Genomic DNA, 22,377 nt, shown 5'->3' with positions numbered 1-22,377 from the left:
TTTTTCTAACATTTGTCGAAATTCCAAGATAATCCAGGTGTGAATTTTAATACCTGTACTGCCTTCCATCTGTGTATCACGATGGCAGCACTTTTCGAAGAATTTGATCAGTTAAAGGCTGAACACATATTACTTCGCGAGCAAAGTGTGGAACTAAGAAGAGAGAACGAAAGGTTATTGCAAGAGTTGCACGAGAAAAAGCTCAAGCTGAATGCGGTAACCGCAGCTAACAAAGATTTGTCAACCGATCTCGAAACAACAACAACCAAGTTTGGTGCAGAAGTGAAACAACTAAACGCAAATTTAGTAATGTACAAGCACAACATTATCGCCAATCAAGAAGAAATTAAGAAACTTCAATTGGAGGAAAGTCAAATGAAAACGCTCATTGCCACACTAAGCTCGCGTAACAAGGCTCTGGAGATAGCGCTTTCTTCAAAATCATCAGCAGCTACGCAGCATCATCAGGAAGATTGCGATCACTTGGAGGAAATTGACCAGCTCCAGCAGAAACTTGAAAAGACGGAATGCAACCTTATCCAGACCCAGGCCGAGCTCGTTCGTCTGATGGAAGACAATGAATATTTCAAAGAAAAATACACCGTCGCAACTACCAACTTGGAAAACAAAAAGCAAGATATCGAGGAACTGCACAGCATACTTGAAGCCGCTCAGGAGCAAACCGCGTTGATGGCTGCTGAGCTTGAAAGAATGCGATGCAATCCGAATAACGCAAGTAAGTATTTCGGAGCCACATGACGATTCGATGTATATTAATGGTTTTTGGGGCTTTGGTTTTATTCTCGAAAAACTATAAAGATATGAAAGGAAACTCACTATTTGCGGAGGTAGCTGATCAACGGAAGAAGTTGAAGAATATAATCGAGAAGATGAAAACGCACTACTTTGCCCTACGAAACGAACATCGTGACTGTCCGGCAAAGATTCGACAGCTACGTGTGCTGAACCTGGAAGCAACCAATCAGTATGATCAATGTAGAAACATGCTTCATGGTGCAGAGAAAAGCTACACTCTAGCCCTACAGGAGCAAATCAAAGATATGGTCCAACGACTGGACAAAGCTCGCATCCGTATCAGTTTCTTGGAGCTAGAGCTCGTATCCAATAGATATGATTGGGCAGGCTGTTTGATACATTATTACAGGTACATTTCGGATTCGATCTGTGTAGATTTTTTATTAAAGTAATCAAATTATTAATGCCCATTCTTTCCCGAACAGAGATGAGATCGATAGCTTGGAAATGCGTCTTCATTCGTTCCAATTCAAACACCGCACCGCTGAGGAGTTGCACTGGACGGCAACAAAAGAGCTAGCCAAGTGGCGCCTTGAGGCTACTCGCTTGAGAATGAAGCTGGCTAATCAAAATGCCGACTTTTCGGAGAAAGAACACGAATTGTTTGATGTAAATCCATCGAACGAATTGAAGCCTTTTGTAGACGAAGAAAACAATGAGGTTTTATCACATATAAAACCGATAGCCATTTCCCACTGTTCACTTGCTACGGCCTCACCGGCAAAGGTGCAGGAAAGTGAGGAAAATGCAATGGATTTTTCTGACAATGCAAGCAAGAAAAGTGTACCGGTTAATCCACTCCGCGAGATACAAATTGCTAGCAACACGTGCGATGATGTCGTCTCATGTTTTGCCAAACCACCAAAGACGGACAATGCTGGTATACAGGAAGAATTGCCTTCAGCTGTTGGTGGCAGGACAATATTCAGGCCTAAGCCCATCCATTTCAAATGCCACAAAATTAGCTCTGTAGTTCAACCAAATGCTGAAGGTCCCAGTGCCGATGATTGTGGAAACAACACCACGATAAACAAAGTCCAGGCGGTTACAAATTTAGATTCTATCTCTTAAAAATAACAGATCAAAGCTTTAAATCCGATTGGATATTCCGTTGAGCATCGCTATTAGTTAGTTTACCAATTCATTACCACTGTAATATTAGCAAAGAATTTAAACGACGGATAAATCATTGGACGGTTTCATAACTAGCGCTCTGGTACAAATTTTGATCGAAGCTGAAAGGACACTGGCCTGGCCAATATTCACCGAGGCAATACTATGGCTAGTAGAATAGACATTGAAAGTAACGACAGCAAAACGGTTAAACATATCGCGAGAATCAGCATTGTTTCCATTGTTTAATAATTAAACTATCATTGTGCCAATAGGCGAATGCCATGAAGCACTGCAGCTGGTGACTGCTTAGCGTAATTCAAGTTAATTCAAAAAATAAATCTTATATCTAAAATGAGTCGTAATAAAAATTTATTCTTTTATCGGTAAGTTTTATTTGTAAGTATGTTTTTGGTTTTATTGGTATGTTTTATTTGGTTTTAACACTTAAGTTACTCGTACATCTCTCATTCTCATTCTTTCAATGCCTTCTCATTTTCAAATCACTTCTCACTCAGTCACTATTTTCCTCTCATTGCTTCTCACACACGTATTGCTCACTGCTAACTCAGCACTCTTTTTTACATTCACTACTTTCTTCTCACACACGCATTGCTTACTGCTAACTCAACACTTCTTTTCTAAGTTATTAGGCTAGAGCCTTTGTTTCTCATAGTGATGAATATTTCACATATTGTATGTGCTGTTTGAAAGGTTGCTGACGTCGTTGTTTCCATATTTTTGGCAACTTTTCATAACGGTTAGTCGAAGTTGCGCTAACACGTTGCTGAAGTTTTTCAAATTTTGCATAATTGCTACTGTAGCAAACACAGAAAAGAATAGCTCCCATGTAAAAGTGAATTTGTCTGATTCACATCCTATTAAATATTTCCTTAATTTAGAGACCAAATTTTATAACAGATATATATCAAGAAAAATGGCCGAAAGAGTAACTTGGTGTAAAGATACAGGGCATCGATGATGAATCGGACATTACGTTTCAGGCTGAACTCTTCATAGAAGAGAAAATTGGATCTACAAGCAATCGGCTTGAAGGCAATTAACAGCAAAAGTAATACAATGAACGTAAAGGAGTACGAAATCCACACAGTAATGGTAATTTTTGGTGAGGAGAATTGGGAGGTAATTCTGCGAAACTAATCGTTTGGAAACAGCTGCTCTTTCTCACCAGGACATTGTTGTTGAGTCTAGAATGGTCTCTAAAAACATTGCTAAATGTAATTCTTGAATTGAGAAGGAAAACGCCCGTCGTTCTCAGTGTTCGATCAATTCGAAACCCTAACACAGGTTGTTTACGTGTGTTTAAAACAATAATGTAAATTTGCTAAAATCCGTTTGCCGCCGAATGTTCAAAAACATGTTTTAGTTCTAGTGAATAGTTTTAAAACATAAATTTGCCGGTCACATTAACCAAGCGTAAAGCAATTTTGTGATTAACATCCACCAACAGTACAATGTGCATTCTCTCCGAGCATAATTACCGAATTTGTTTCACCATTATGCTAGCGTTATGCTGCATCTCACAGCACATGCTTCAAGAAATCTGTTGCTTCTGCGCATTGCAGCCATCCTTTTCCTTCCTTTGCAGCAGAGCTTCGTTCTCCTGCTCTCACTCTCTCTTTCTCGCTCTTACTCTCCTCCCGGGTTACTTTCTCTCTCACTCTCACTCTCGCTCTCTTTCGTTTTTTCTGTCTGGAAAAGTTTGCTTTCTCCCTCCCTACTCACTCTCTTTCTCGCACATGCAGCCGCTGACGTTGCTCCCTTCGACGAGAGGGGCACGTTTTCGTCGGAAACCCCGTTTCAAAACCAACACTACGCCGGAGAGCATGGAGAGCATAAAATCAGCATATTTTATTTTGTGCGATGCGCCGCCGTACCGGCCAAAAAAAAAAAACAGCACACCAGTGTGCGTAAACCAACGAAACACCACATGTGCGGAACGACCAAAAACGAGCGAGCAAGAGAGAGTGAGTGAGCGAGAAGGAACGGCGCGTTCTGTTGGTGTTGTCTACGTGCACAAAGGGGGCAGCACATGGGTAGCGAACGTGTCCGTCCATTCGTTTATTCGCCTCAGTTGCTGGTGGCAGTGTTTCGAACATGAGCAGCATCGCTCACCGTTCTGCCCCATTCTGACGCTTCCGTTTTTTTTTTCGCATTTCTCCTTGCCCTTTTTTTCGGTATTTGTATTTATCTTCTCTCATTCGGTTCCTGTTCCGGTTCGGTTTATGTTGCGCTAATCGACTGTGCGGCGTGCTCGCGCGTGTGTGTGTGTTTGTGTGTGCATCGGGATTAGAGTAGGCGCAAATCGCGTTTACAACCCCCCAACAAAAAAAAAAAACAAAAAAAGTGGGATTTCAGCTCGACCAAAAACACCGATCCGAAACGGTTGGGGACAACGACGGAAAAACTCCCCTTATATTTAGCGACACCCCAACCCCAGGCGCAAGGTAAAATTGCGTGAGAAAAGTGAAACCACCCTCCTCCACCCTCTCCCTCCCCTCCCCCCTCCCACTTACGTGTGCTGTACACGTGGAACGATGTGTGGTGCATGGAATCGATAAACGCGTTGATAAGCTCTCACCCAATGCACGCCAACGTGCAGCTGCAGTTTCGTTGGAAACCTGCATCGATCGGTGAGCTGCTCGAGCTTCAAGAACAGCGGAGAAAATCCACCGTGAAAATGGTTTGCTAAAACCACACCGCTCGACGGATCGAAACGGGAGCAGGTTTTTTTTTGTTCACACGAGGGGAAAGCACACAAAAAAAAACGCCCCCTTACCAACACGCAGTAGAACAACGCAACAGATGATGATTGCATCAACGCGCGGATGGGTGGGGGAGCTACCCAAAAAAGCAAAAAAAATGATGCTACACGCACATTTCCCCCAAGCGTGTTTGATAAAGAGCACACAGGAACGTTTGCTAAAGGGTGGCCGCATATGAACAGCCGGTAAAATGTTTGCCTTCAAAAGTTGCCCCACCACATGCGCGCCGCACAACGTTTTTATCGTTTGGCAACCTTCGACCGGCACGGGATTCGTACACGTGCACGAGACCCTGCCGAGTTTTACCGGTGGCGACAACCCTTAAGAAGAACCCCTTTCTCCAATCGATTTTTCAAACACCTTCGTGATTCATACCGAACCGGCACCGGGGGTTTGTTGTGCAATGGCACAATGTCAAAGCGTTTTTCGTTGGGGAAATCAGGCTATAAGCGGGTCTGTTTTTTTTTTCGTTTTCGTCCCATTTCGGACCCCACCCCCCTGCACCCAGGAAGCCCTACAAACATGACACAGTTCTCAGACGGCGGTGGCGAGTGTTTGCGTTTGGTGTTTTGTTTTGTTTTGTTTTTTCTCCATTTTAGGCTCGTATCGAGTTGCATCGGTGCGAAACGTGAAGCGGGCCAACAAACGGCTGGCACAGCAACCCGAAAAAGGCTCGAGAATGGTAACCCGCCGCCGGCATGCCATGTGCTCTTCAGGATGCCATCCGCGACGCATTCCTTAAGCCGAAGCTCATCGCCGCCACCGCCATCTAATCAAGCCTTATTTGCGCTCGCCGCTAATGGACTGAAGTGCTGGGTTTGGCTTTAAATTTGCACTCAAAGAATGCCACCTTTTGTCGCCCGGTAAAGGGGACAAACACGGTCTAGTTTCGGTGCCTAGCTAACGATCGCGCGGCCCCGATCCCGGGTTCGGTGAAGCTGAAATTTAGTTTCACCCGTCACGGGTACTGCGCATCGGACAACCTGGGTGCTGGATTGGGGGCCAAGGTGGGAAGGAGGAGAAGGGTTCCGACAGGCCAGTAAGTAGCAACACTTATGCGTTCAACCCCCTCAATCCTCCTGCTGCCCTACCCCGCCCGTTTGTGTGAGTTCGAAGACGATTCCGACCGGCGCGGACAACCCGGTACCGGATGATTTATCGTGCGCGGCTCCCGGCCAAGTGGATGTGATTTTGATTGAATTATCTGGCTTAATGGATGGCGTTTGTTTGGTGGATTTGATGGTTTCTTGGTATTATGCGACACGGGCGATGAGGTACGGGGAGTTAGCCTGGGCGGGGGAGGGAGGGGGGAAAGTTGAAGCAATGTTCGGTGAAAGGACGATGGGCGTATCCTTTTGGGGTATGGCTGTGTGGAAAAAGGCTCCAGGGAAGGTTGGATTTTTTTTCATCTAGCCATTCGATGAGATAAATTGGAACTAGTTCTGGGAAAACTTTCATTTTCGGTTAGTGTACCTTTTCATGTTATGATCAAGAAAATGCGAATTTTTGTACCCAACACAAAAAGCTATCCTTAGCGTTGCAATTTGACTACATAAATTTCAAGCTAAATTATGTGGAATATTGGGATTTTATTGTTGATAATTTGATGATTAAAATAAATAAATTTAAATCAATGTAGATTCACATTCATCCATGTTTTGTACGGACAAAACAGAACGCTCAGATTGTGTGCCATTTTGACCAAATAATTGTCGTCACGATTAATAAAAAAAAACTGTAACCTTATCAGTAATTAATATGCGTTCTCGAAAAGAACCACTAATTTGTCATCAACCGTTATCAACCATATAAATTTGTTTACCGTTAATATGCCATTTTTGGTAGCCGCTGTAAGCATTCCACTTTAATATGCGCGCAACGGAACGTTAAAGAACGAACAACAGCGAAAAACGTCAACTTCACAAACTGCAACACGTGTTGTGGATGTTATTGCAAACGGTTAAGCTCCACTGCATTCCCCAGCGACATACCGAGGCGCATTTTCAGGCGTTTTTCCTTGTTGCTTTTCATCCGTGTTTTTTTTTTATTCGAAGCTTCCCAAAGGAACCACCGAAAAAGCGAAGTTACTGCAACGGTTTTTCCGTTTAATTTCAACAAGTACCCTGTGGCAAATGATGCGATCGCGGATGCTTCTCTTACCACTACCCGCACACGCCGTACGCATGTATTAATTGTGTTTTTCGACCCGACGATCGTTTTCTATTTTTCTGCCATTTTCGGCACGATCGCATTCCGCTCGAATCCGTCTCGCTTATCATCGCCGAGCGGAGCGATCGTCGTAAAGTTGGCTTTAATTCGAGTGTAAATCAAACGTAAGAAAAACAGGCCGTAATTCGACCTGGACGACTGGTGGCGCAAAAGGTCCTTTTATATCCTCACGATAATGGTAGTGCCATTTTTAGCCAACAGAAGCTGTATCTGGTTATCAAATTACCCTAGCACTTTTTCTTATCAAGCTCTCTCTCTCTCTCTCTCTCTCGCTCGCACATTTCAGCTTAAACATTCGAGTGGGTGAGTCGGCCCGAAATAATATTGCATCAGCCTGCAAGGCAGTGCGTGCCAGCGGTTCATAAGCCGTGGGATCAACGCCAAGAAAAGAGGCAGCAGCGGTTCAAAAAAGAAAGAAAAAAAAGCCCCCGGCGTCACGACATCATGAGTCTAAATTCGCACGGCATAAACCGACCGGTTCGAGCAAGCAGCACCAACACACCGTAACTCCGAGCGAGCGCCGTATGTGCCGAATCCTCAGCAGCAACAGCAGCAGCATCAGCATCATCAGCAGTACTACCGCATTGTGCCTTCGACTGCTATGGTGCCTTCCGTTCGTGCTTTCGGTAGTGCACGTTTCTAGCGCATCCTAGTAGGCGTTCTTTTGGAACCGTAGTGAAAAAGTGTGTGTGTGTGTGTGTTGCGTCACGTGCAGGTGAAGATCTCGTGCCACGGTAGGGCTCTCGTGAACCCGGGAAAACCCCCACAAAAAATAGTGACAATGGCGCGAGTTGGAGACGTGGAAAATCGCCCAGCCCAGCAGGGTTTTCGGCGCGAAAGTGAAGAAACCGCGGCGGTGGCCAAACCGGACGGGGACGGAACCGACGGTATTAAGATGAAAAAGGAGCTCGGCCTGATGGACGGTGTGGCGATCATCGTCGGTGTGATAGTGGGTGCCGGTATTTTCGTCTCACCAAAGGGTGTCCTGCTTTACTCCGGCTCGATCGGAGTGGCCATCATCGTGTGGATACTGTCCGGTGTGCTCAGCATGGTCGGAGCGCTTTGTTATGCTGAATTGGGTAGGTGTTGCTGGTGGAAATTCGACCACATCCGTCTGATGACCTTGAGGTTATCAGTACGCATTGCTGACGCCGACGCCACGGTGGCAAAAGCGAAAAAGGGACAACGGTATGGCGTGATGTAACCGAAACAATTGATAAGGGAGAGCACGTGTGGATCGTAGATAACAAAAAAAAAACATCGGCAACTAATTACTTCACCGAGCGGAACGGAACTGAGATTGAATCATTTTTTTTTTTGTAACATTATGTATTAAATTTACATAAAGCTCTGCTGGTGTTATGTGCCTCCAAGGGCGAATAACAAACGCGTTAATTTAACCTCCACGTCTGAATTATGACAATGGTAAAAAAAAACATCGCGTTTGGGCATTAAAACCTCAACGAGTTTAAGAAAATATTCAAATTTTTGCCCACTCCTCGAGGAGCTTGCTCCCTGCTGGGAAGATGCAACCTTCCAAGAACTCATAAACCCAGAGACGGTGGAGCAGATTTTCGAAACCACAGTTTTCCATTCGATGAGAAGAGAAACCATGCAAGCCTCAATAAATCATTATCCGCCGGCTGCAAATTATCTGCCGTCCTGCTGGGCCACTCCCAAAAAAAAAGAACCGGACCACATTCGTCAAAACCGGTTTAAATGCAATTTGTGCATTTTTTTTTGCCTGTCCGTTGCATCGCGCATTTTTGAACTCGAGCGGTAAATTAACGTCCCTACCTTCTTCAACAGGTACGATGATTCCCAAGTCTGGAGGTGACTACGCGTACATCGGTGAAGCGTTTGGTCCTCTGCCAGCATTCCTGTATCTTTGGGTGGCCTTGCTGATATTGGTTCCAGCAGGAAACGCGATCACCGCGATCACTTTCGCGCAATATCTCCTGCAACCGATCTGGCCCACGTGTGAGCCACCATACGAATCGGTGCGACTGCTGGCAGCTGTCATAACCTGTAAGCCAGCCTTGTGATGCCTTTTGATCCTTGTGATCCTAATCGATCGATTTCGTAGGTCTCCTTACCGCGATCAACTGCCGCAACGTGAAATGGGTCACCAGGGTGACGGAAACGTTCACGGGAATGAAGGTGCTGGCGCTGCTCGTAATTACCGGTGCCGGTGCATGGCATTTGATGAGTGGAAATACGGATCTGCTGGAGTCTCCGTTCGCTAACTCAAAGGTACAACCGGGCTTTATCGCCGTTGCCTTCTATAATGGGCTGTTTTCGTATTCGGGCTGGAACTATCTCAATTTTGTGACGGAAGAACTGAAGGATCCGTACCGGTAAGTGACGCATTGAAGGCGCAATCTATCGCCGTTGAGAGGTTCTCTGATCGGTATTGATGACTTTATTTTAATTGCAGCAATCTACCACGTGCGATCTGCATCAGCATGCCTGTTGTCACCATCATCTACGTAGTCACGAACATTGCTTACTTCGCCGTACTGCCGCCGGATGAGATGCTTTCATCGCAAGCTGTCGCTGTAAGGATTCTTCTCGCAACAAAGAGGCTCCCAACTTAATGACACTACTCGATCGTGTGTGCTTTTCGCGTTTTAGGTGACGTTTGCCGAAAAAATGCTGAGCTTCATGGCTTGGACGATGCCACTATTTGTGGCGTGTTCTACTTTTGGATCGCTAAATGGTGCGATCTTCGCTTCGTCGCGTTTGTTTTTTGTTGGGGCCCGTAACGGACACCTTCCTGCGGCGCTGTCTCTGATCAATATCAATTGCCTGACACCGATTCCGTCGCTGCTATTTCTGGTAACACACTGAAAACGCACGGATGGGCGAGTTCTCCGGACTGATCCGTATTCGCTCTTCACTTTCCAGTGTGCCCTCACGCTGATGCTGCTGTTCATACGGGACGTGTTTGCGATCATCAACTACGTGAGCTATGTCGAGATTTTGTTCATCTTCATTTCTGTTGCTGGGCTGTTGCGGTTGCGACAAAAAGCCCCGGAGGCCCACAGGCCAATAAAGGTGCGCCTCATCGTCACAGAAATTATGTACTCAACGCTAAACGTAATGAACTTAAACCGTTCTCTGTAGGTTTCACTGGTGGTGCCTATCGTGTTCCTGCTGACGGCCGGCTTTTTGGTCATATTCTCTGTCTTCGAATCACCGATGGAGGTGGGCATCGGGACGCTCGTCATCTTGCTGGGCATTCCCGTGTATTACGTCACTATCGGCAAACCGTGGAGCTGGCTGACGCAAAAATCGCAATCATTCAATCGGTTCTGCTCGAAACTGTTCCTATGCATGCCCAACAGCGAAAAACTTGACTAGATCTAGTAACAAGACATTTCTAGGGAAACGTGCTCGCTCAATTCAGCATCTCGGGTGTTGGATGTTCTGCTCAAATCAATCTGTACGATCTTTACCTGTCGATTCGTCGTGACATATCATTGACACATGTACATATGCTATATCAGTTCTCTCATTCGTACATAGTTAAGAACCTAGGATACAGAAGCTACTATTTTGAGGAAGAGTTCTGCAAAACAAAACAGAAACCAACCAATTGCCTTCCTATACGCTTTTTTGCTATTGCGGACAGCTCTCGATGCAGGTGACGAATGATCGATTTCATAGGTGTAAAATGTACTGGATAGCTGTAAGAAATGAAAGCACAATACACTAGTTTATGGAAACCATGAGCGTTTGTTCGATGCCACGCCGTATATGCTTTCAAAGTGCGTTATTCATATGTTATAGTAAACCATTCTATATATTTAAGCTTGGTTTTTGTTAATATCTGTTCTCGATTACATTTTGTCGAAAAGCTCTTCTGTTAGTTTTTTTTTCGTTATTTATAACACGCATATTCCGAGGTTAAAACAAATAGAAAGCTAGAAGAAGCAATAGTAAATAACAGTCAAGTAATAATTATCTCACATATTTAAATCCACGTAAGAAAAGCAATAGTATCCTAAAATTGTCATGCTTGTTCATTAACCACTTGTTTAAGTTCGCTTTATGAGCTTTTGAACTGATGCGAATATACGCGAAAAAAAAAGATTTCTATTCCGATTGCATGCCGATTCGTTAAATGATGCATCACTCATGGTATAACAGAATAACGAAGACTGTTATCGAGTACATTGAAGCTAGGGATTTTATATTATATACTTCGATTTGTAAGCAATTTGTAACATAAGCTAATAAACGACTGTTTAAGCCGAAACACCTGTCTTTCGTATAAACGCTTCAAGCTGGTATCACAATGCGAATCTATTAGGAGATGTATAACACGTTTGCCGGCTAATCGCAAGCTTCAACTGATAAGCCATTCATACAGACTTCAATTTGTGCTACTCCACGATATGTTTAGGATCCACGCTGATGTTCTCGTACAACCTGAACACACTAACAATTTTACGTCGCCTCGATAGACGCCGGCGAGTGGAAACTAATTTCCGGTACGGGTGTCGAATGTGCAACCGCGTCTTTTCACCCGGAATCAAGGCGCTTTCTTGCTGTGGGAGAAAAACCGTAGGATCCTGCGCCGATACGTTATGCTCGTGAACTGTAATAATCGCGTTTAGGCACTGATCGGAAAGCAGCTGAATGTATGGACCTTCACAATTCCGGCAGTAGGTTGTAACCGTTCCACTATGCTCTTGCTCAGTGCCACACCCAAAACTTGCGAAGTCAACACAGAAGTTTAGCTTCCATTTAACGGAACCGGTCACAATTTCACAGCTGACACAGCGCGCTTCAAACTCACTGGGCTCAATGATCCACGTGTGTTCGTACGCAACCATTTTGGAAATGGTGTACAGTTTTTCCATCGATTTTAAATCGATCCCCCTTTGTCCGCAAGATATATGACTCCACCAACGGATGCAATGCAACTGTAATAACAGCAACGTAATTACTGTAAGCACGGTGTACTGTAAACGTGCTTATCATGTTTGTGGGTGCAGATAAGGCGTGAATAATTCAGGGTAGAGCAACACAAACAGATGTGCTCAAGTAAAGCGGTTCGTTTAGGAGCTGTTGTAGCCTCCGAGGGCCTTTAGGTTGATGTACTTCGTTGAAGGTAGAAATGACTCATTAAACCAATGATAGCCCCACTGCCGCTCATTGGCCGAAGGATGATCATGAGATAAGCGTTGTCTCATAAAAGCCTGTAATTGAAACTTGTTCTACGGTGGCAAAAACACTCCGGTGTCATTAATCTTTCAAGAGTTTTATTTCATTTAAATCCCCAAGAATGTAGGCATTTTTGTGATTACGGTTTACCAGACTCGGACGGGTACAAAACGGGGACATTTAAAAAACAACCGCGTTGTTCCATTCCACCTAGCAGCAGCACAAACGCCACCAAAACCCAGCGCTCATTTGTAGTGTAAAAGCGTGCGTTAATACACACCTATGCCCATAATTAACTCAGCATCAATCCCTCCCACGCACGGACGCACCACGAGCCGCAGAACATCCAATTTCAGATTTATGCACGGACCTTTCTGCCACCAGACCGAACCCGGTGCCCGGCCGTGCCGTACGAATACTAATTGAATTCATCCGGGACGGTAGATTGGTTGGTATTCACGCCTACTGCCGGTGGGTTTTATCATCGTACAAAATCATACCAGCCGGTTGGCCAACGGTGACGTCCGTGGTGTCACCGTGTTGTGGCAGAAAACGCCATCGCCCCCTTTTTCTGGAAGTGCAGCATGACGCAGGTACCCTTTGGGCGATGGAGGAACACACAGGGTGGGTTGTCTGAGATTTCCCCCAATGGATGTTGTACTAATCAGGGTAGCATTCTACCTCACCAACATGGCCGTGTCGGTAGGGGGCGAACATTCGATACATATTAATTTCCTTTGTGTTTCGCACAAACGGCACTGCAGACACTCAGAGATCGGCACAGCACCAGCAGAAGTTCCGCGATCTCGCGGGCAAACGATCTCTACCTACCCGCGGTTGCGTGCGTGGTCGAGGAAGAATTTATGAAATTGCATCAAATTGAGGTAATCAAATCATATCGCGGTAGGAACGAACCCGAAAGGATTGACGCTTGCTGAGAGCCGGCAATCGTCCTGATGGATTTCGCCTTCGGTGAACCGTTGGACGGGCAACCTTCACCGTAGTGGGGCTATTTTCAGTGTCACGAACATTTTTCTCTGCGAGGTTTAAAGTGGCAACGCTTAGCCGACGGACGTGAGAAACGCCCAGAGCTGTTGGATTGCCTGCGGCAGAGTTTAGAAAGGGCATGCATACGGTGTCATGCGATCGTCAGGAATCGTCAGAAGAGGGGCTACAGCTTCAACAGACCAAAACCTTCACCTCACGCGCTGGTGCAAGGTGTTCGAGAGCTGCTCCAAAGCCGCTCGAGATAAAGCGAGAGTCGGTTCGCCATAAACAACTGCAACATGCGCAAGGGAAGGACAAGGCCGGTTCGTGGTTTTCCCGATCATTCTACTGTGAAAAACCTGAAGTCCCGGAGTTTTTGCTCTTAGTTCATTTTGTTTTATAACTTTCGTTTCATCCATTCACGTCGTCATGGTTACTGGCGCCGCTAAAGTGTCGCTAGTTTGCTGATTACTTTTTTCATGTGTTCTCATATGCACTCCGTTTTTATTTAACTAGTATTTCATTGTTTTAATCATGTTGTGTTTTTCATCAAAAGTTTACTAACACTGTAATGTTTTATTCCACAGAATTCCATACTTAAGCTGATAAGGTAGCTAAAGTATGGACTTCTGGTAAGTAGCGACAAAAGAGAACTTTACATAATTTGCGTGAATAATTATACGACTAAGATCACAAAACATTAGAGCGCTAGCTGTGAGATAAGTAACACCTAATGGGTAATATGTTTATCGAGTTCATTGCTGCTCCTTTACTGAAGCAATATAACCATGAAATATCGTTTGATAACTCACAGCGAGCAAAGCAAGTGGGTATTCTAATGCTTTACATGACATCAAAAATTCGTAAGAAGAAGTATCCTGGCAGTGACAGTTGAACGCTGTCATCTTGAAATATGTCCACATATGATATGCCACCTTTTCCAGAACTCTAAAAAATCCCTACGGTAACAGACATAGTTTGTTTTACGAATCTTATCAAAACATCGTCTATTTAAATTAATTTGTGTGTGTGTGTGATTTTATGTACTCTACAGTGCTTGCGTGATCCTGCACAGGTATGTGCACGTACGTGGACTGTTGGACGATTGTTGTCACTGCTCTAAGTTTCCTATTGTTACTCTCAGGTTAGTTGTCGTTCTTCTGTAGGGGAGATCTTTGAAGCACAAAATGGCTGCAAGGACGCGATCTCCGGTAGCAAAAGCGATAATCATCTTCAACAAACTCAAGCAGAGATGCCCACAGGAGTCTGTTGATGAGCTAAGCCGGAGTCTTCAATCGTTTCCAGAATACTACGCTAAATCAAGCGAAACAGAAAGCGATGATTTTCGAGAGTTGCGAATGGAATTAAATAGGCGAAGAATCAATGCTAAGAGATCAGCTCAAAACCAAATAGCGGCTACGTCTAAGTCTGGTGAAACTATAGAACAGCGTCGTCAACGGTTGGAATCCGAAAGACTTCGTAGGGCGGCATACCGCGCTAAGGAGACTCCTGAACAGCATCAGCTTCGGCTGCTCAAGGAAAAACTTCGAAGTGCGACAATTTTGTCTACCGAAACCGCTGAGCAGCGTCGGCTTCGGCTGGACAAACGAAGACTTCGAGTGGCTGTGCGGCGATCTAAAGAGACGGCTGAAATGCGTCAGCAACGGCTTGCCAAACAAAGACTCCAAAAGGCAGCACTATTGTCCAACAAAACTCCTGAACAACGTCAGCTTCACCTGGCCCAAGTAAGAATCCAAGCAGCAGCTAAAAAGGCTGAACAGCGTAAGCTTCGGCTGGAGAAAGCAAGAACCCGAGAAGCTAAAGCCAGCGATGAAGAAACTGCTGACATCGATATCGAATAGCAAGTCTCGAATTTGATAACTGAGAACTTGTTTGTTGTAGCTATGATCGGCATTGTGAATGTAAAAATAAAACATAAGCTTAAACATTGTTATTTACTAAATTATAGAAAAGTTTAGTCGAAAGATTGTTGGAAAGTTATATGATTTTTTTTTTCCTATCACTCACTCAAAACGTTTCCATTGTACCCGGAAACATTCCTTCCTTAACCATAATTTTCAAATGAAATGACCATGTTGACAGGAGAAGTAATGACAGAAAAATAAAAATAATCTGAATTTCAGGGAAAGCTTAATATAAATGAAAAGTAAAAAATATTGAATCACTAAACAAGATTGAATCTGAGTTACGGTGTTGTAGTAGTTAGAGTAGAGTTGTTTGCGGGTATATGCACAGGACAAGTATGGTGCCTGCCACGCTAAACTAAGACTTTCTATGACTCAGTATTGTCACGTCGCTGGATAGTTAAGTCCTGCACGTCAAGTGCTGCGTCCTTCGGCCATCAAGCCCCCCAAATATGTTAAAAATCATAAATAAAAAATATGATTCAGACAAATCCATTCACACATTGATTGAAGTCTACGCAAAAAATTAGTTTAATCAGCTAATGTTAAGTGTAATATTATAAAGTGTGTAGTGTAATATATATTTCTGGTTAACAGGTTCAAATTGTTGTTAACAAATTCAAATTCAAATTATTATTAAATTATTAACAGGTTCAAATCTTTAACCTGTTGTAAGTGCTTCTAATTCGATGTTTAAATTCATATATTTAAAAAAAACAGTATTAAAACCCTTGCACCGTTTTTTTTTACACTCGTTAATGGTAGAATGAAGCATTATGTGTAGCTATTTGAGTTCTCTTTAGTCCTTGTTGGTAGCTGCAAGCTGGGAGAAAAGAAAACATCACTCTGCCAGCACTAAATATGATGGTACATTCCGTGGGGTAATTTTCCCTAGCGCTAAAACTTCACCTCACGCTCATCTCTGTGGTGCAAGCTCAGTGTGGATGAGAAGCCAACACCGACGACGACATAACGTGGCTAATTTCAACACCGAAAAAGGGCAATTTGCGCTCAGTCAATGCATCCACCGCGGTGGCCGCGTTTGTGCAACTCCCCCGGGAGTGGGGTGGGTGGTGGGGGTGGAGAGAGAGAGAGAGAGAGAGGAGAGGGAGAAGGGAGGGGGGGGGGGGGCGTTTTCACTTTGCGCAGATGACGCGACACACCGTGGCAACATTACGTGACGATCAGCCCCGTGGCTCCAGTGGCGACCGTGAATCTGTGAAGCCCGGAGCCCGGAAGCTGCGATCGCGTGAGTGACCGGTCACTCATAACTCACTCACTGACACGCGCGTGGACTCACGGTGATGATCGGTGATCCGCAGAGATCACGCTTGTGCAGATCCCCAATGTGTCAGGCTCCCCCGGAGATGGTGTCCTGCACGACGCTCTCTCTCTCTCTCTCTCTCTCTCTCGCTCTCTCACTCCCTCTCTCGCGATCTCTTGCACGCCCGTGCGCTCGCACAGGTATGTCCCCGTGTTCAGCCGGCATTCCGAGTGCGGGAGCGCGGCCAATAAAGTGAGAGAACCTTTGTTACCTAGGCCGCATTTATCTCGCAACCGTACGCTCAGTCGCAGTTCACGCTGTCCGCGGGATTGTAACGCCATGCCGGACGCACTGCGCCACCCTTAAGTCCGCTTTCGGCAGCGTGAACAATCGCTCCTTCACCTTTAAGGGCTGGTGGAGGGTTTTTGTCCACCGTGGCGAGTGTTTAAACCCGGGACGGTTGCGTTCGTACGTTTTGTGTCAATAACCGCCGGACGGTGCTCGGTGCGTGTTTGTTATTTGTTGTGCTGTGACGCGGCGGCTAGTGTGCAATTGTGCCATCCGGAAAGCGTCCCCGCGTGTAACGGGCGGTGGGTGTGTGGGTGGGTGGTGGAAAAAGTAACAACAAAACCCCACACGAGAAGGAGACGGGAAGGAGCGAGAAGCACACAATAAAAACGAAGTTTAAAAGGGGTTGGGGAATCTAATAGCAAACCGCGAGATCGTGCGCTGAGGCGAAACCGGTTCGGTGTGATTCGCACGGGACGCTGTTTTTTTTTTCTCTTGTCGCTTGCATTTTCCGCCACTCCTTTTGTCGCCTTTTGTTTCCCCCACATTCGGGCGCCCAAAAATTAGCGAATCAAGGAGCAAAAAAGGGACAGAGAGAGAGAGAGAGAGCCAAAGGGAACAGTCGAGAGATAAATCGCGTTCGTACCGCAAGGTGATCTTTCATTTGGGCTTGGAACCATAAACGTAAGCGAGTAGCAGCTAACCAACATCAAAAAAGCGAACGAGAAAAAGTCAAATTCCACCACGTGCGGGTGTGTGTGTGTATGTGTGTGTCCGTGCGCACGTGTGCAACAGGTTACCCGCGCGAGTGCGTTCTAGATTCGCGCGGTTGATTTACAAAATCCGGCGCCAAACGGTAGGGGAGCACAAAATGGTGGCCGTGCAGAAATTGTTATTGCTCGTTGTGGCGTGCAGTTGGCTTGGCAGCATCCACGCCGAAGAGCACAAATTACCAGCACCGGCATCAATGCCACCGATGGCGGACAGCGAAAACAAGTTTCTAAAATATCTGTTCAACAAGTACGGCAGCAAGGGAGTGATCTCGTTCGAGGTGAGTGCGAAATAAAGGGTGACGGACACCGGCCGTTGTTGCGAAGCGTGTAATTACGCGATAAAAGACCACATAATTCGGCACCACGGAGCTTCACGTGCAGTCAAGATAACCCACCTTTGTAGGGTGAACCATCGTCGTCCTTTACCGGACAAACAGCCACGGCTTGTCGGATGTTTACCCGGGCATGTCCCTTACATGTGGTGGTTTACAATTCATAAATAACTATTTTACAACCCGTCTCCAGTTCACTGACGTTCGGTCTGTCACGTTTGCTTATTCTTCCGCAGGGTTTGGAGCATCTGATGCACAGCCTCGGCCTTGGTGGGCTTGATTTCGCTGGTTCACACACCCTTAAAGAGCACCGACCAGACGGGTACGATTTCAGCGATTACGACGTGTTTGGTGAGCCGCATCACGAGCACGAAAGTGCGTCCCCGGAACCGCCAGTGATAACGTTTGCCACCGAACCCGTGGCAAACTCGGCAGCTCGCCCGGCAAGCCAACATAACCACCACCACCACAAGGACGACGAACACCTCGATGGGGTAGAACCTCGGCGCAATAGCACCACCGGTGGACCTTCCAAAAAGCCCTCCGGCGAACACGTGGCCTTCAATGGAACCACTTTAACCCCTCCGGTTGTGACGGTGCACCATCCGCGGACACCCGACCACGATGCCGACGATCACGTGTGGCAGGAAATTATCTTCAAAGACATGCACGATCCACACCACCGCCATCCGAGAAACAAGAGTAAGCCCAAGGCGGGGTTTGGGAATGCAAATTAGGTTAGGGATTAGGCGACGATTTGACGTGTGAGTTGGGTCTGCTCCCGGAACTACCTGTCATATTTTTAGCCTCACGCCGTAGCCCGCTCTGGACGTCGGTATTCAGGTCAATTCCCGTTGCATACCTTAGCGCTGGGAAAGGGCGGACGATTTGATAAAGCACACGAAGCCAATTGACGCTATTTATCTCGCGGACGCGATCGCAACTTTGTGTCGCTGCTTTGGCTTCCTACGCCCGGCTTGAGGGAGGCGAATGTGCATGCTGACCCACTAAAACGTCCATTCCCGGTCTCAGCTTAACAAATGGGAGATAAGACAACCTACGGGCTGACTGCAGTTGCGCCGCACAAATATTACCGTTCTTAACTGTTTGGTGCATTAACACACGAAAAAAAAAACAGACGTTCTCATGATCTTTTATCCCGTCTCAGAAGATTGTTGATTAGCGGACTCATTTCGCTTAAGAGAACTGATGGCCTAGACACCTAGTCGTTAGCGATCTTAATTAAGGGCTTCATTTCCAGCACCTTCGTGGGTGTGTAGTGTTCTTTTTTTGCAAACACATTCATTGTCCTTTTTGCATAGTTCAATGAACGACCGGCCGGTTGGAGTGTTTTTGTTTCTGTCTTTGGGGTTTCCCGATCGATTTCAAGTGCGCTTTCGTTTCTAGCTTTCTCTTTTACTTTTACGTACCACGTTCATTCGTGGAAGCCCGTGGTGGGACTGGCAAATTTTGGCTTATCATCTATTTGCCGACCTGGCGCAAAGATTCGCCTTCCGCACGGCGATCGTGCACGCAGCGCAGGCTCGGTGGAAACTGGTTTTTAAATGCAGGACGTGAACGGCTCAACGTTCGCATTCCTGCCCGTCAACGAGCCGAGTAATAAAAAAAATAAATGTTGCGGACCGTTCTTTCTGCGTGTGCTTTCTGAGCGGCTCACGTTCGTTTTGATTGATTGAAAAGACCCCCCCACACACGGTTATAGCCTGCGAGGTCTCCACCCAGTACACCGAATCAGCACGTCATGGGATTGGGTTTTTCCAGATTTTTCAAATAGAATTCTCTCATAACTCAAATGGCATTAGCATGCCCACGAACAATTATGCAATAGTAACTCCCGATTGCCCTGGGGTGTAACAAAGGCGTTGATGAACGATGATTAGAAAAAGGGTAAAGTGTGGGCGCTATTTGCATATTGACGGCTCGGCTTCTCGAGCGTCTCATTCCTTCGCCATCGTTCAAGTCTTTCGATGTAACGACCATATCGGGAGGCTCGGGACTCTGTGGTTTTTACGAGGCGGGGTAAAAATAGACATGCACTAATAAGAAGCAATTGTAAAGGTTATCGGGAATGTGGGTGTGCTGCAGGCCCTACGTCAGCTTATAGCTGACGGAGTATGAGGAAATGTCGTTCTCAAGGTGAAGAAGATTATTAATCTGCTGTCGGTTGCATAGAATTGAAATAGTACCGTCTGGCGGTAAACCGGTTCCATGTAATAATGTACACTAAATTGTACGTGGAAAAATGCTTCGAATCAGCTCGAAAGCGCTTATGATACAAGCGACAAATCTCCCGATCGTCGTCACCCGGCTTAGGTGGTCATTATTTCATCATTTTGCAATTGACAAACAATACCCTGCAGGGGGTGAAGAAATGATGCATCTTCCCTGACGAGCGCTTTGTTTGCATTTGTTTTTGTTCCTTTTTCTTTCGCAAGCATTGAAATGATTTGAAACGCTGAAATTTAAACAGAAATTTAATGTGTGTGTGTGTGTTTCAAACCACGACCAAACCCGGAAGTGGACTCATAAAGTCGCGTGGAAAATGTTTGTTCTCGCTGCGAACAGGTTTACAAAATAGAAATTCATATGGCGATGCAAATGCGGCCCGCTGGCGGATGGAAGCTTGTTTTTCAAACGTTCGTAACGGTCGCTGTTGTTATGGGGCCAACAAAAGCACCGGGGCTTTTATTTTAAACCGGCGGAAGGCTAGTAGATAAATCACTTAAAATTTATTTAAATTCCACATGACCGATGCGCTATAAACGGGCGCAAATAATTCGCACAATTGTGGCTGTGTTTAATTAACATGGAATTTTGTTTCTTTGGTTGGTTACGCAAACAAAATTCAATTCAAATTCCGCATGCGTTACGTGTGTTTTAGTTCTTAAATTGTTGCTTTATTTGCTTTTGTGGGCTTATATATTTTTTGTTGTTGTATACTACACCATATATTTTGCTGCTAGACGTACCATTCTGCTTATCGCCCATGTCCATCGTCCACCTGGTGATGGAGGAACCGCTATTTGGTAAACAACAGGACAGTTACCGCAAAGCTCGCTCACTGGCTCACGCGCACACCCATGACGAAAACCAACCCCACTCGGATGAGATAGATTCGCGCATCGAAATTACACCATCCGAGTTTAAGGACCTCTGTCCGGCGTTCCTGGTGCAGCTTGATCAGCGTGCCTGCTCGCAGAAGCTGAACATGGTCAGCAATCCGCTCCGTGAGAAGAAGACGTTCTCGCAAGGTATGTAACGCGCTGTGTCACAAACCGTAATTGTAACGCTTCTAACGCACGTATCCTTCCCACAGCTTGGATCTACGCTTCCGCATGCGTGCTTCTCATCTCAGTTTGTGGGCTCGTGTGTGTGGTGATGGTACCTTTAGCGAAATCGATCGCTTACGACGACATCCTGCGCTTTTTGATCGCTCTCGGTGTGGGAACACTGTGTGGTGATGCACTGATGCACCTGCTACCGCATGCTCTGTTCCCGCACGATCATGATCATGAGGATCATCACCATCATGAACCGCACGATGATCACGATCACGGTCACGAGGCGGAAACGCGAGCCATGTGGTTGTGTTTGTGTGCTTTTGGGACGGCGTTCTTCATGTACGGTCTGGAGATGATTTTGCCGCTGTTCCGTGATGGTGAGGGACATCAACATCATCACCATGGGCACTCGCATGGGTCAAACAGGGTAGAACCGAGTGCTCCACAAGCTCCCAGCAACCAACAGCAAGGTGCGGGGAACTACTATCATCAACGAGGTGAAGACATCGAGCTGGATCTGACGGATGCTGTCAAGGAGAAGGAAGCAAAAACGATGCTGCAGAAGGATACTTCCCGTAAGCCAATGGCGGCGGTCGCGTTTATGGTGGTTCTGGGTGATGGGCTGCATAACATTACTGATGGGTTGGCCATCGGTGCGGCCTTCGCCATTGCTCCGGTGACGGGGCTGGCGACCTCGTTCGCGATCCTTTGTCACGAGCTGCCTCACGAGCTGGGAGATTTCGCGCTGTTACTACAAACAGGCGTCAGTATTAGAAGGGCCATTTATCTCAACATTGTGTCTTCTGTGCTCAGTTTCATCGGTGAGTGAGAGGGGTTTTTCGATGGGGGAATGTGAATATGAACAAACTAACCGAAAAAACGAAATATCTCCTTTTACGATTTAGGAATGGCACTGGGGCTGGTGTTAACGGAACTTGATGATTCGGTCGTTGGCTGGATCAATGCGGGAACGGCCGGCACTTTCCTCTACATCGCGCTGGCTGACCTCGTTCCAGAGATGCGAAATGATGTTGCGAAAAGCGAGCAGAAGCTAAAAATCATCCTGATACAGTTAGTTGGGATAGCGCTGGGTGCGATTATTATGTTGCTGATCGCGTTGAACGAAGGCAGCCTGCAGGCGTTATTCGATTAGCCATTCCCGTGAGCGTATTTTTTGTATATAGATAGCATTAGGATTTTTTAATACGCAACATAGAGTTAATCTTCAGATAACTTGCCGATAATACATTTGTTAACAAAACAAGGTGTTATGGATTTTATTGTGTTTTAGCAACGAACGAACGAACGAATTTTTTGAATGATATTATAATATTTTGTATTTTCACTCTGTAACCACCATGAAATATGTAGATCGCAGTCGAACAAAACA

At 45.8% G+C, this 22,377-nt stretch overlaps 3 protein-coding genes across 3 annotated transcripts; all 3 read left to right on the top strand.

Annotated features, from left to right (window-relative positions):
* Positions 1-81: 81 nt before the first annotated feature.
* Positions 82-5,457, top strand: LOC128726621 (protein Spindly-B). Its single transcript, XM_053820441.1, has 4 exons — positions 82-736; positions 820-1,165; positions 1,242-1,696; positions 5,315-5,457. Exons 1-4 carry the CDS (start codon positions 82-84, stop codon positions 5,455-5,457), a joined length of 1,599 nt encoding a protein of 532 aa, XP_053676416.1.
* LOC128730579 (Y+L amino acid transporter 2) lies at positions 4,116-11,155 on the top strand. Its single transcript, XM_053823651.1, has 8 exons — positions 4,116-4,397; positions 7,231-8,023; positions 8,754-8,972; positions 9,031-9,301; positions 9,382-9,502; positions 9,579-9,782; positions 9,852-10,001; positions 10,071-11,155. The coding sequence occupies exons 2-8, from the start codon at positions 7,726-7,728 to the stop codon at positions 10,305-10,307; spliced, it is 1,500 nt and encodes a 499-aa protein (XP_053679626.1). The 5' UTR covers positions 4,116-4,397; positions 7,231-7,725; the 3' UTR covers positions 10,308-11,155.
* Positions 11,156-16,920: 5,765 nt separating this feature from the next.
* Positions 16,921-22,241, top strand: LOC128730613 (zinc transporter ZIP10). The gene is made up of 5 exons (XM_053823686.1): positions 16,921-17,631; positions 17,922-18,387; positions 20,670-20,957; positions 21,023-21,808; positions 21,893-22,241. The coding sequence occupies exons 1-5, from the start codon at positions 17,452-17,454 to the stop codon at positions 22,138-22,140; spliced, it is 1,968 nt and encodes a 655-aa protein (XP_053679661.1). The 5' UTR covers positions 16,921-17,451; the 3' UTR covers positions 22,141-22,241.
* Positions 22,242-22,377: the final 136 nt, after the last annotated feature.

This window comes from Anopheles nili, chromosome 2 (genome assembly GCF_943737925.1).
Source record: "Anopheles nili chromosome 2, idAnoNiliSN_F5_01, whole genome shotgun sequence".
NCBI classification, from domain to species: domain Eukaryota; kingdom Metazoa; phylum Arthropoda; class Insecta; order Diptera; family Culicidae; genus Anopheles; species Anopheles nili.
This window is presented reverse-complemented; position numbering and strand designations above follow the sequence as displayed.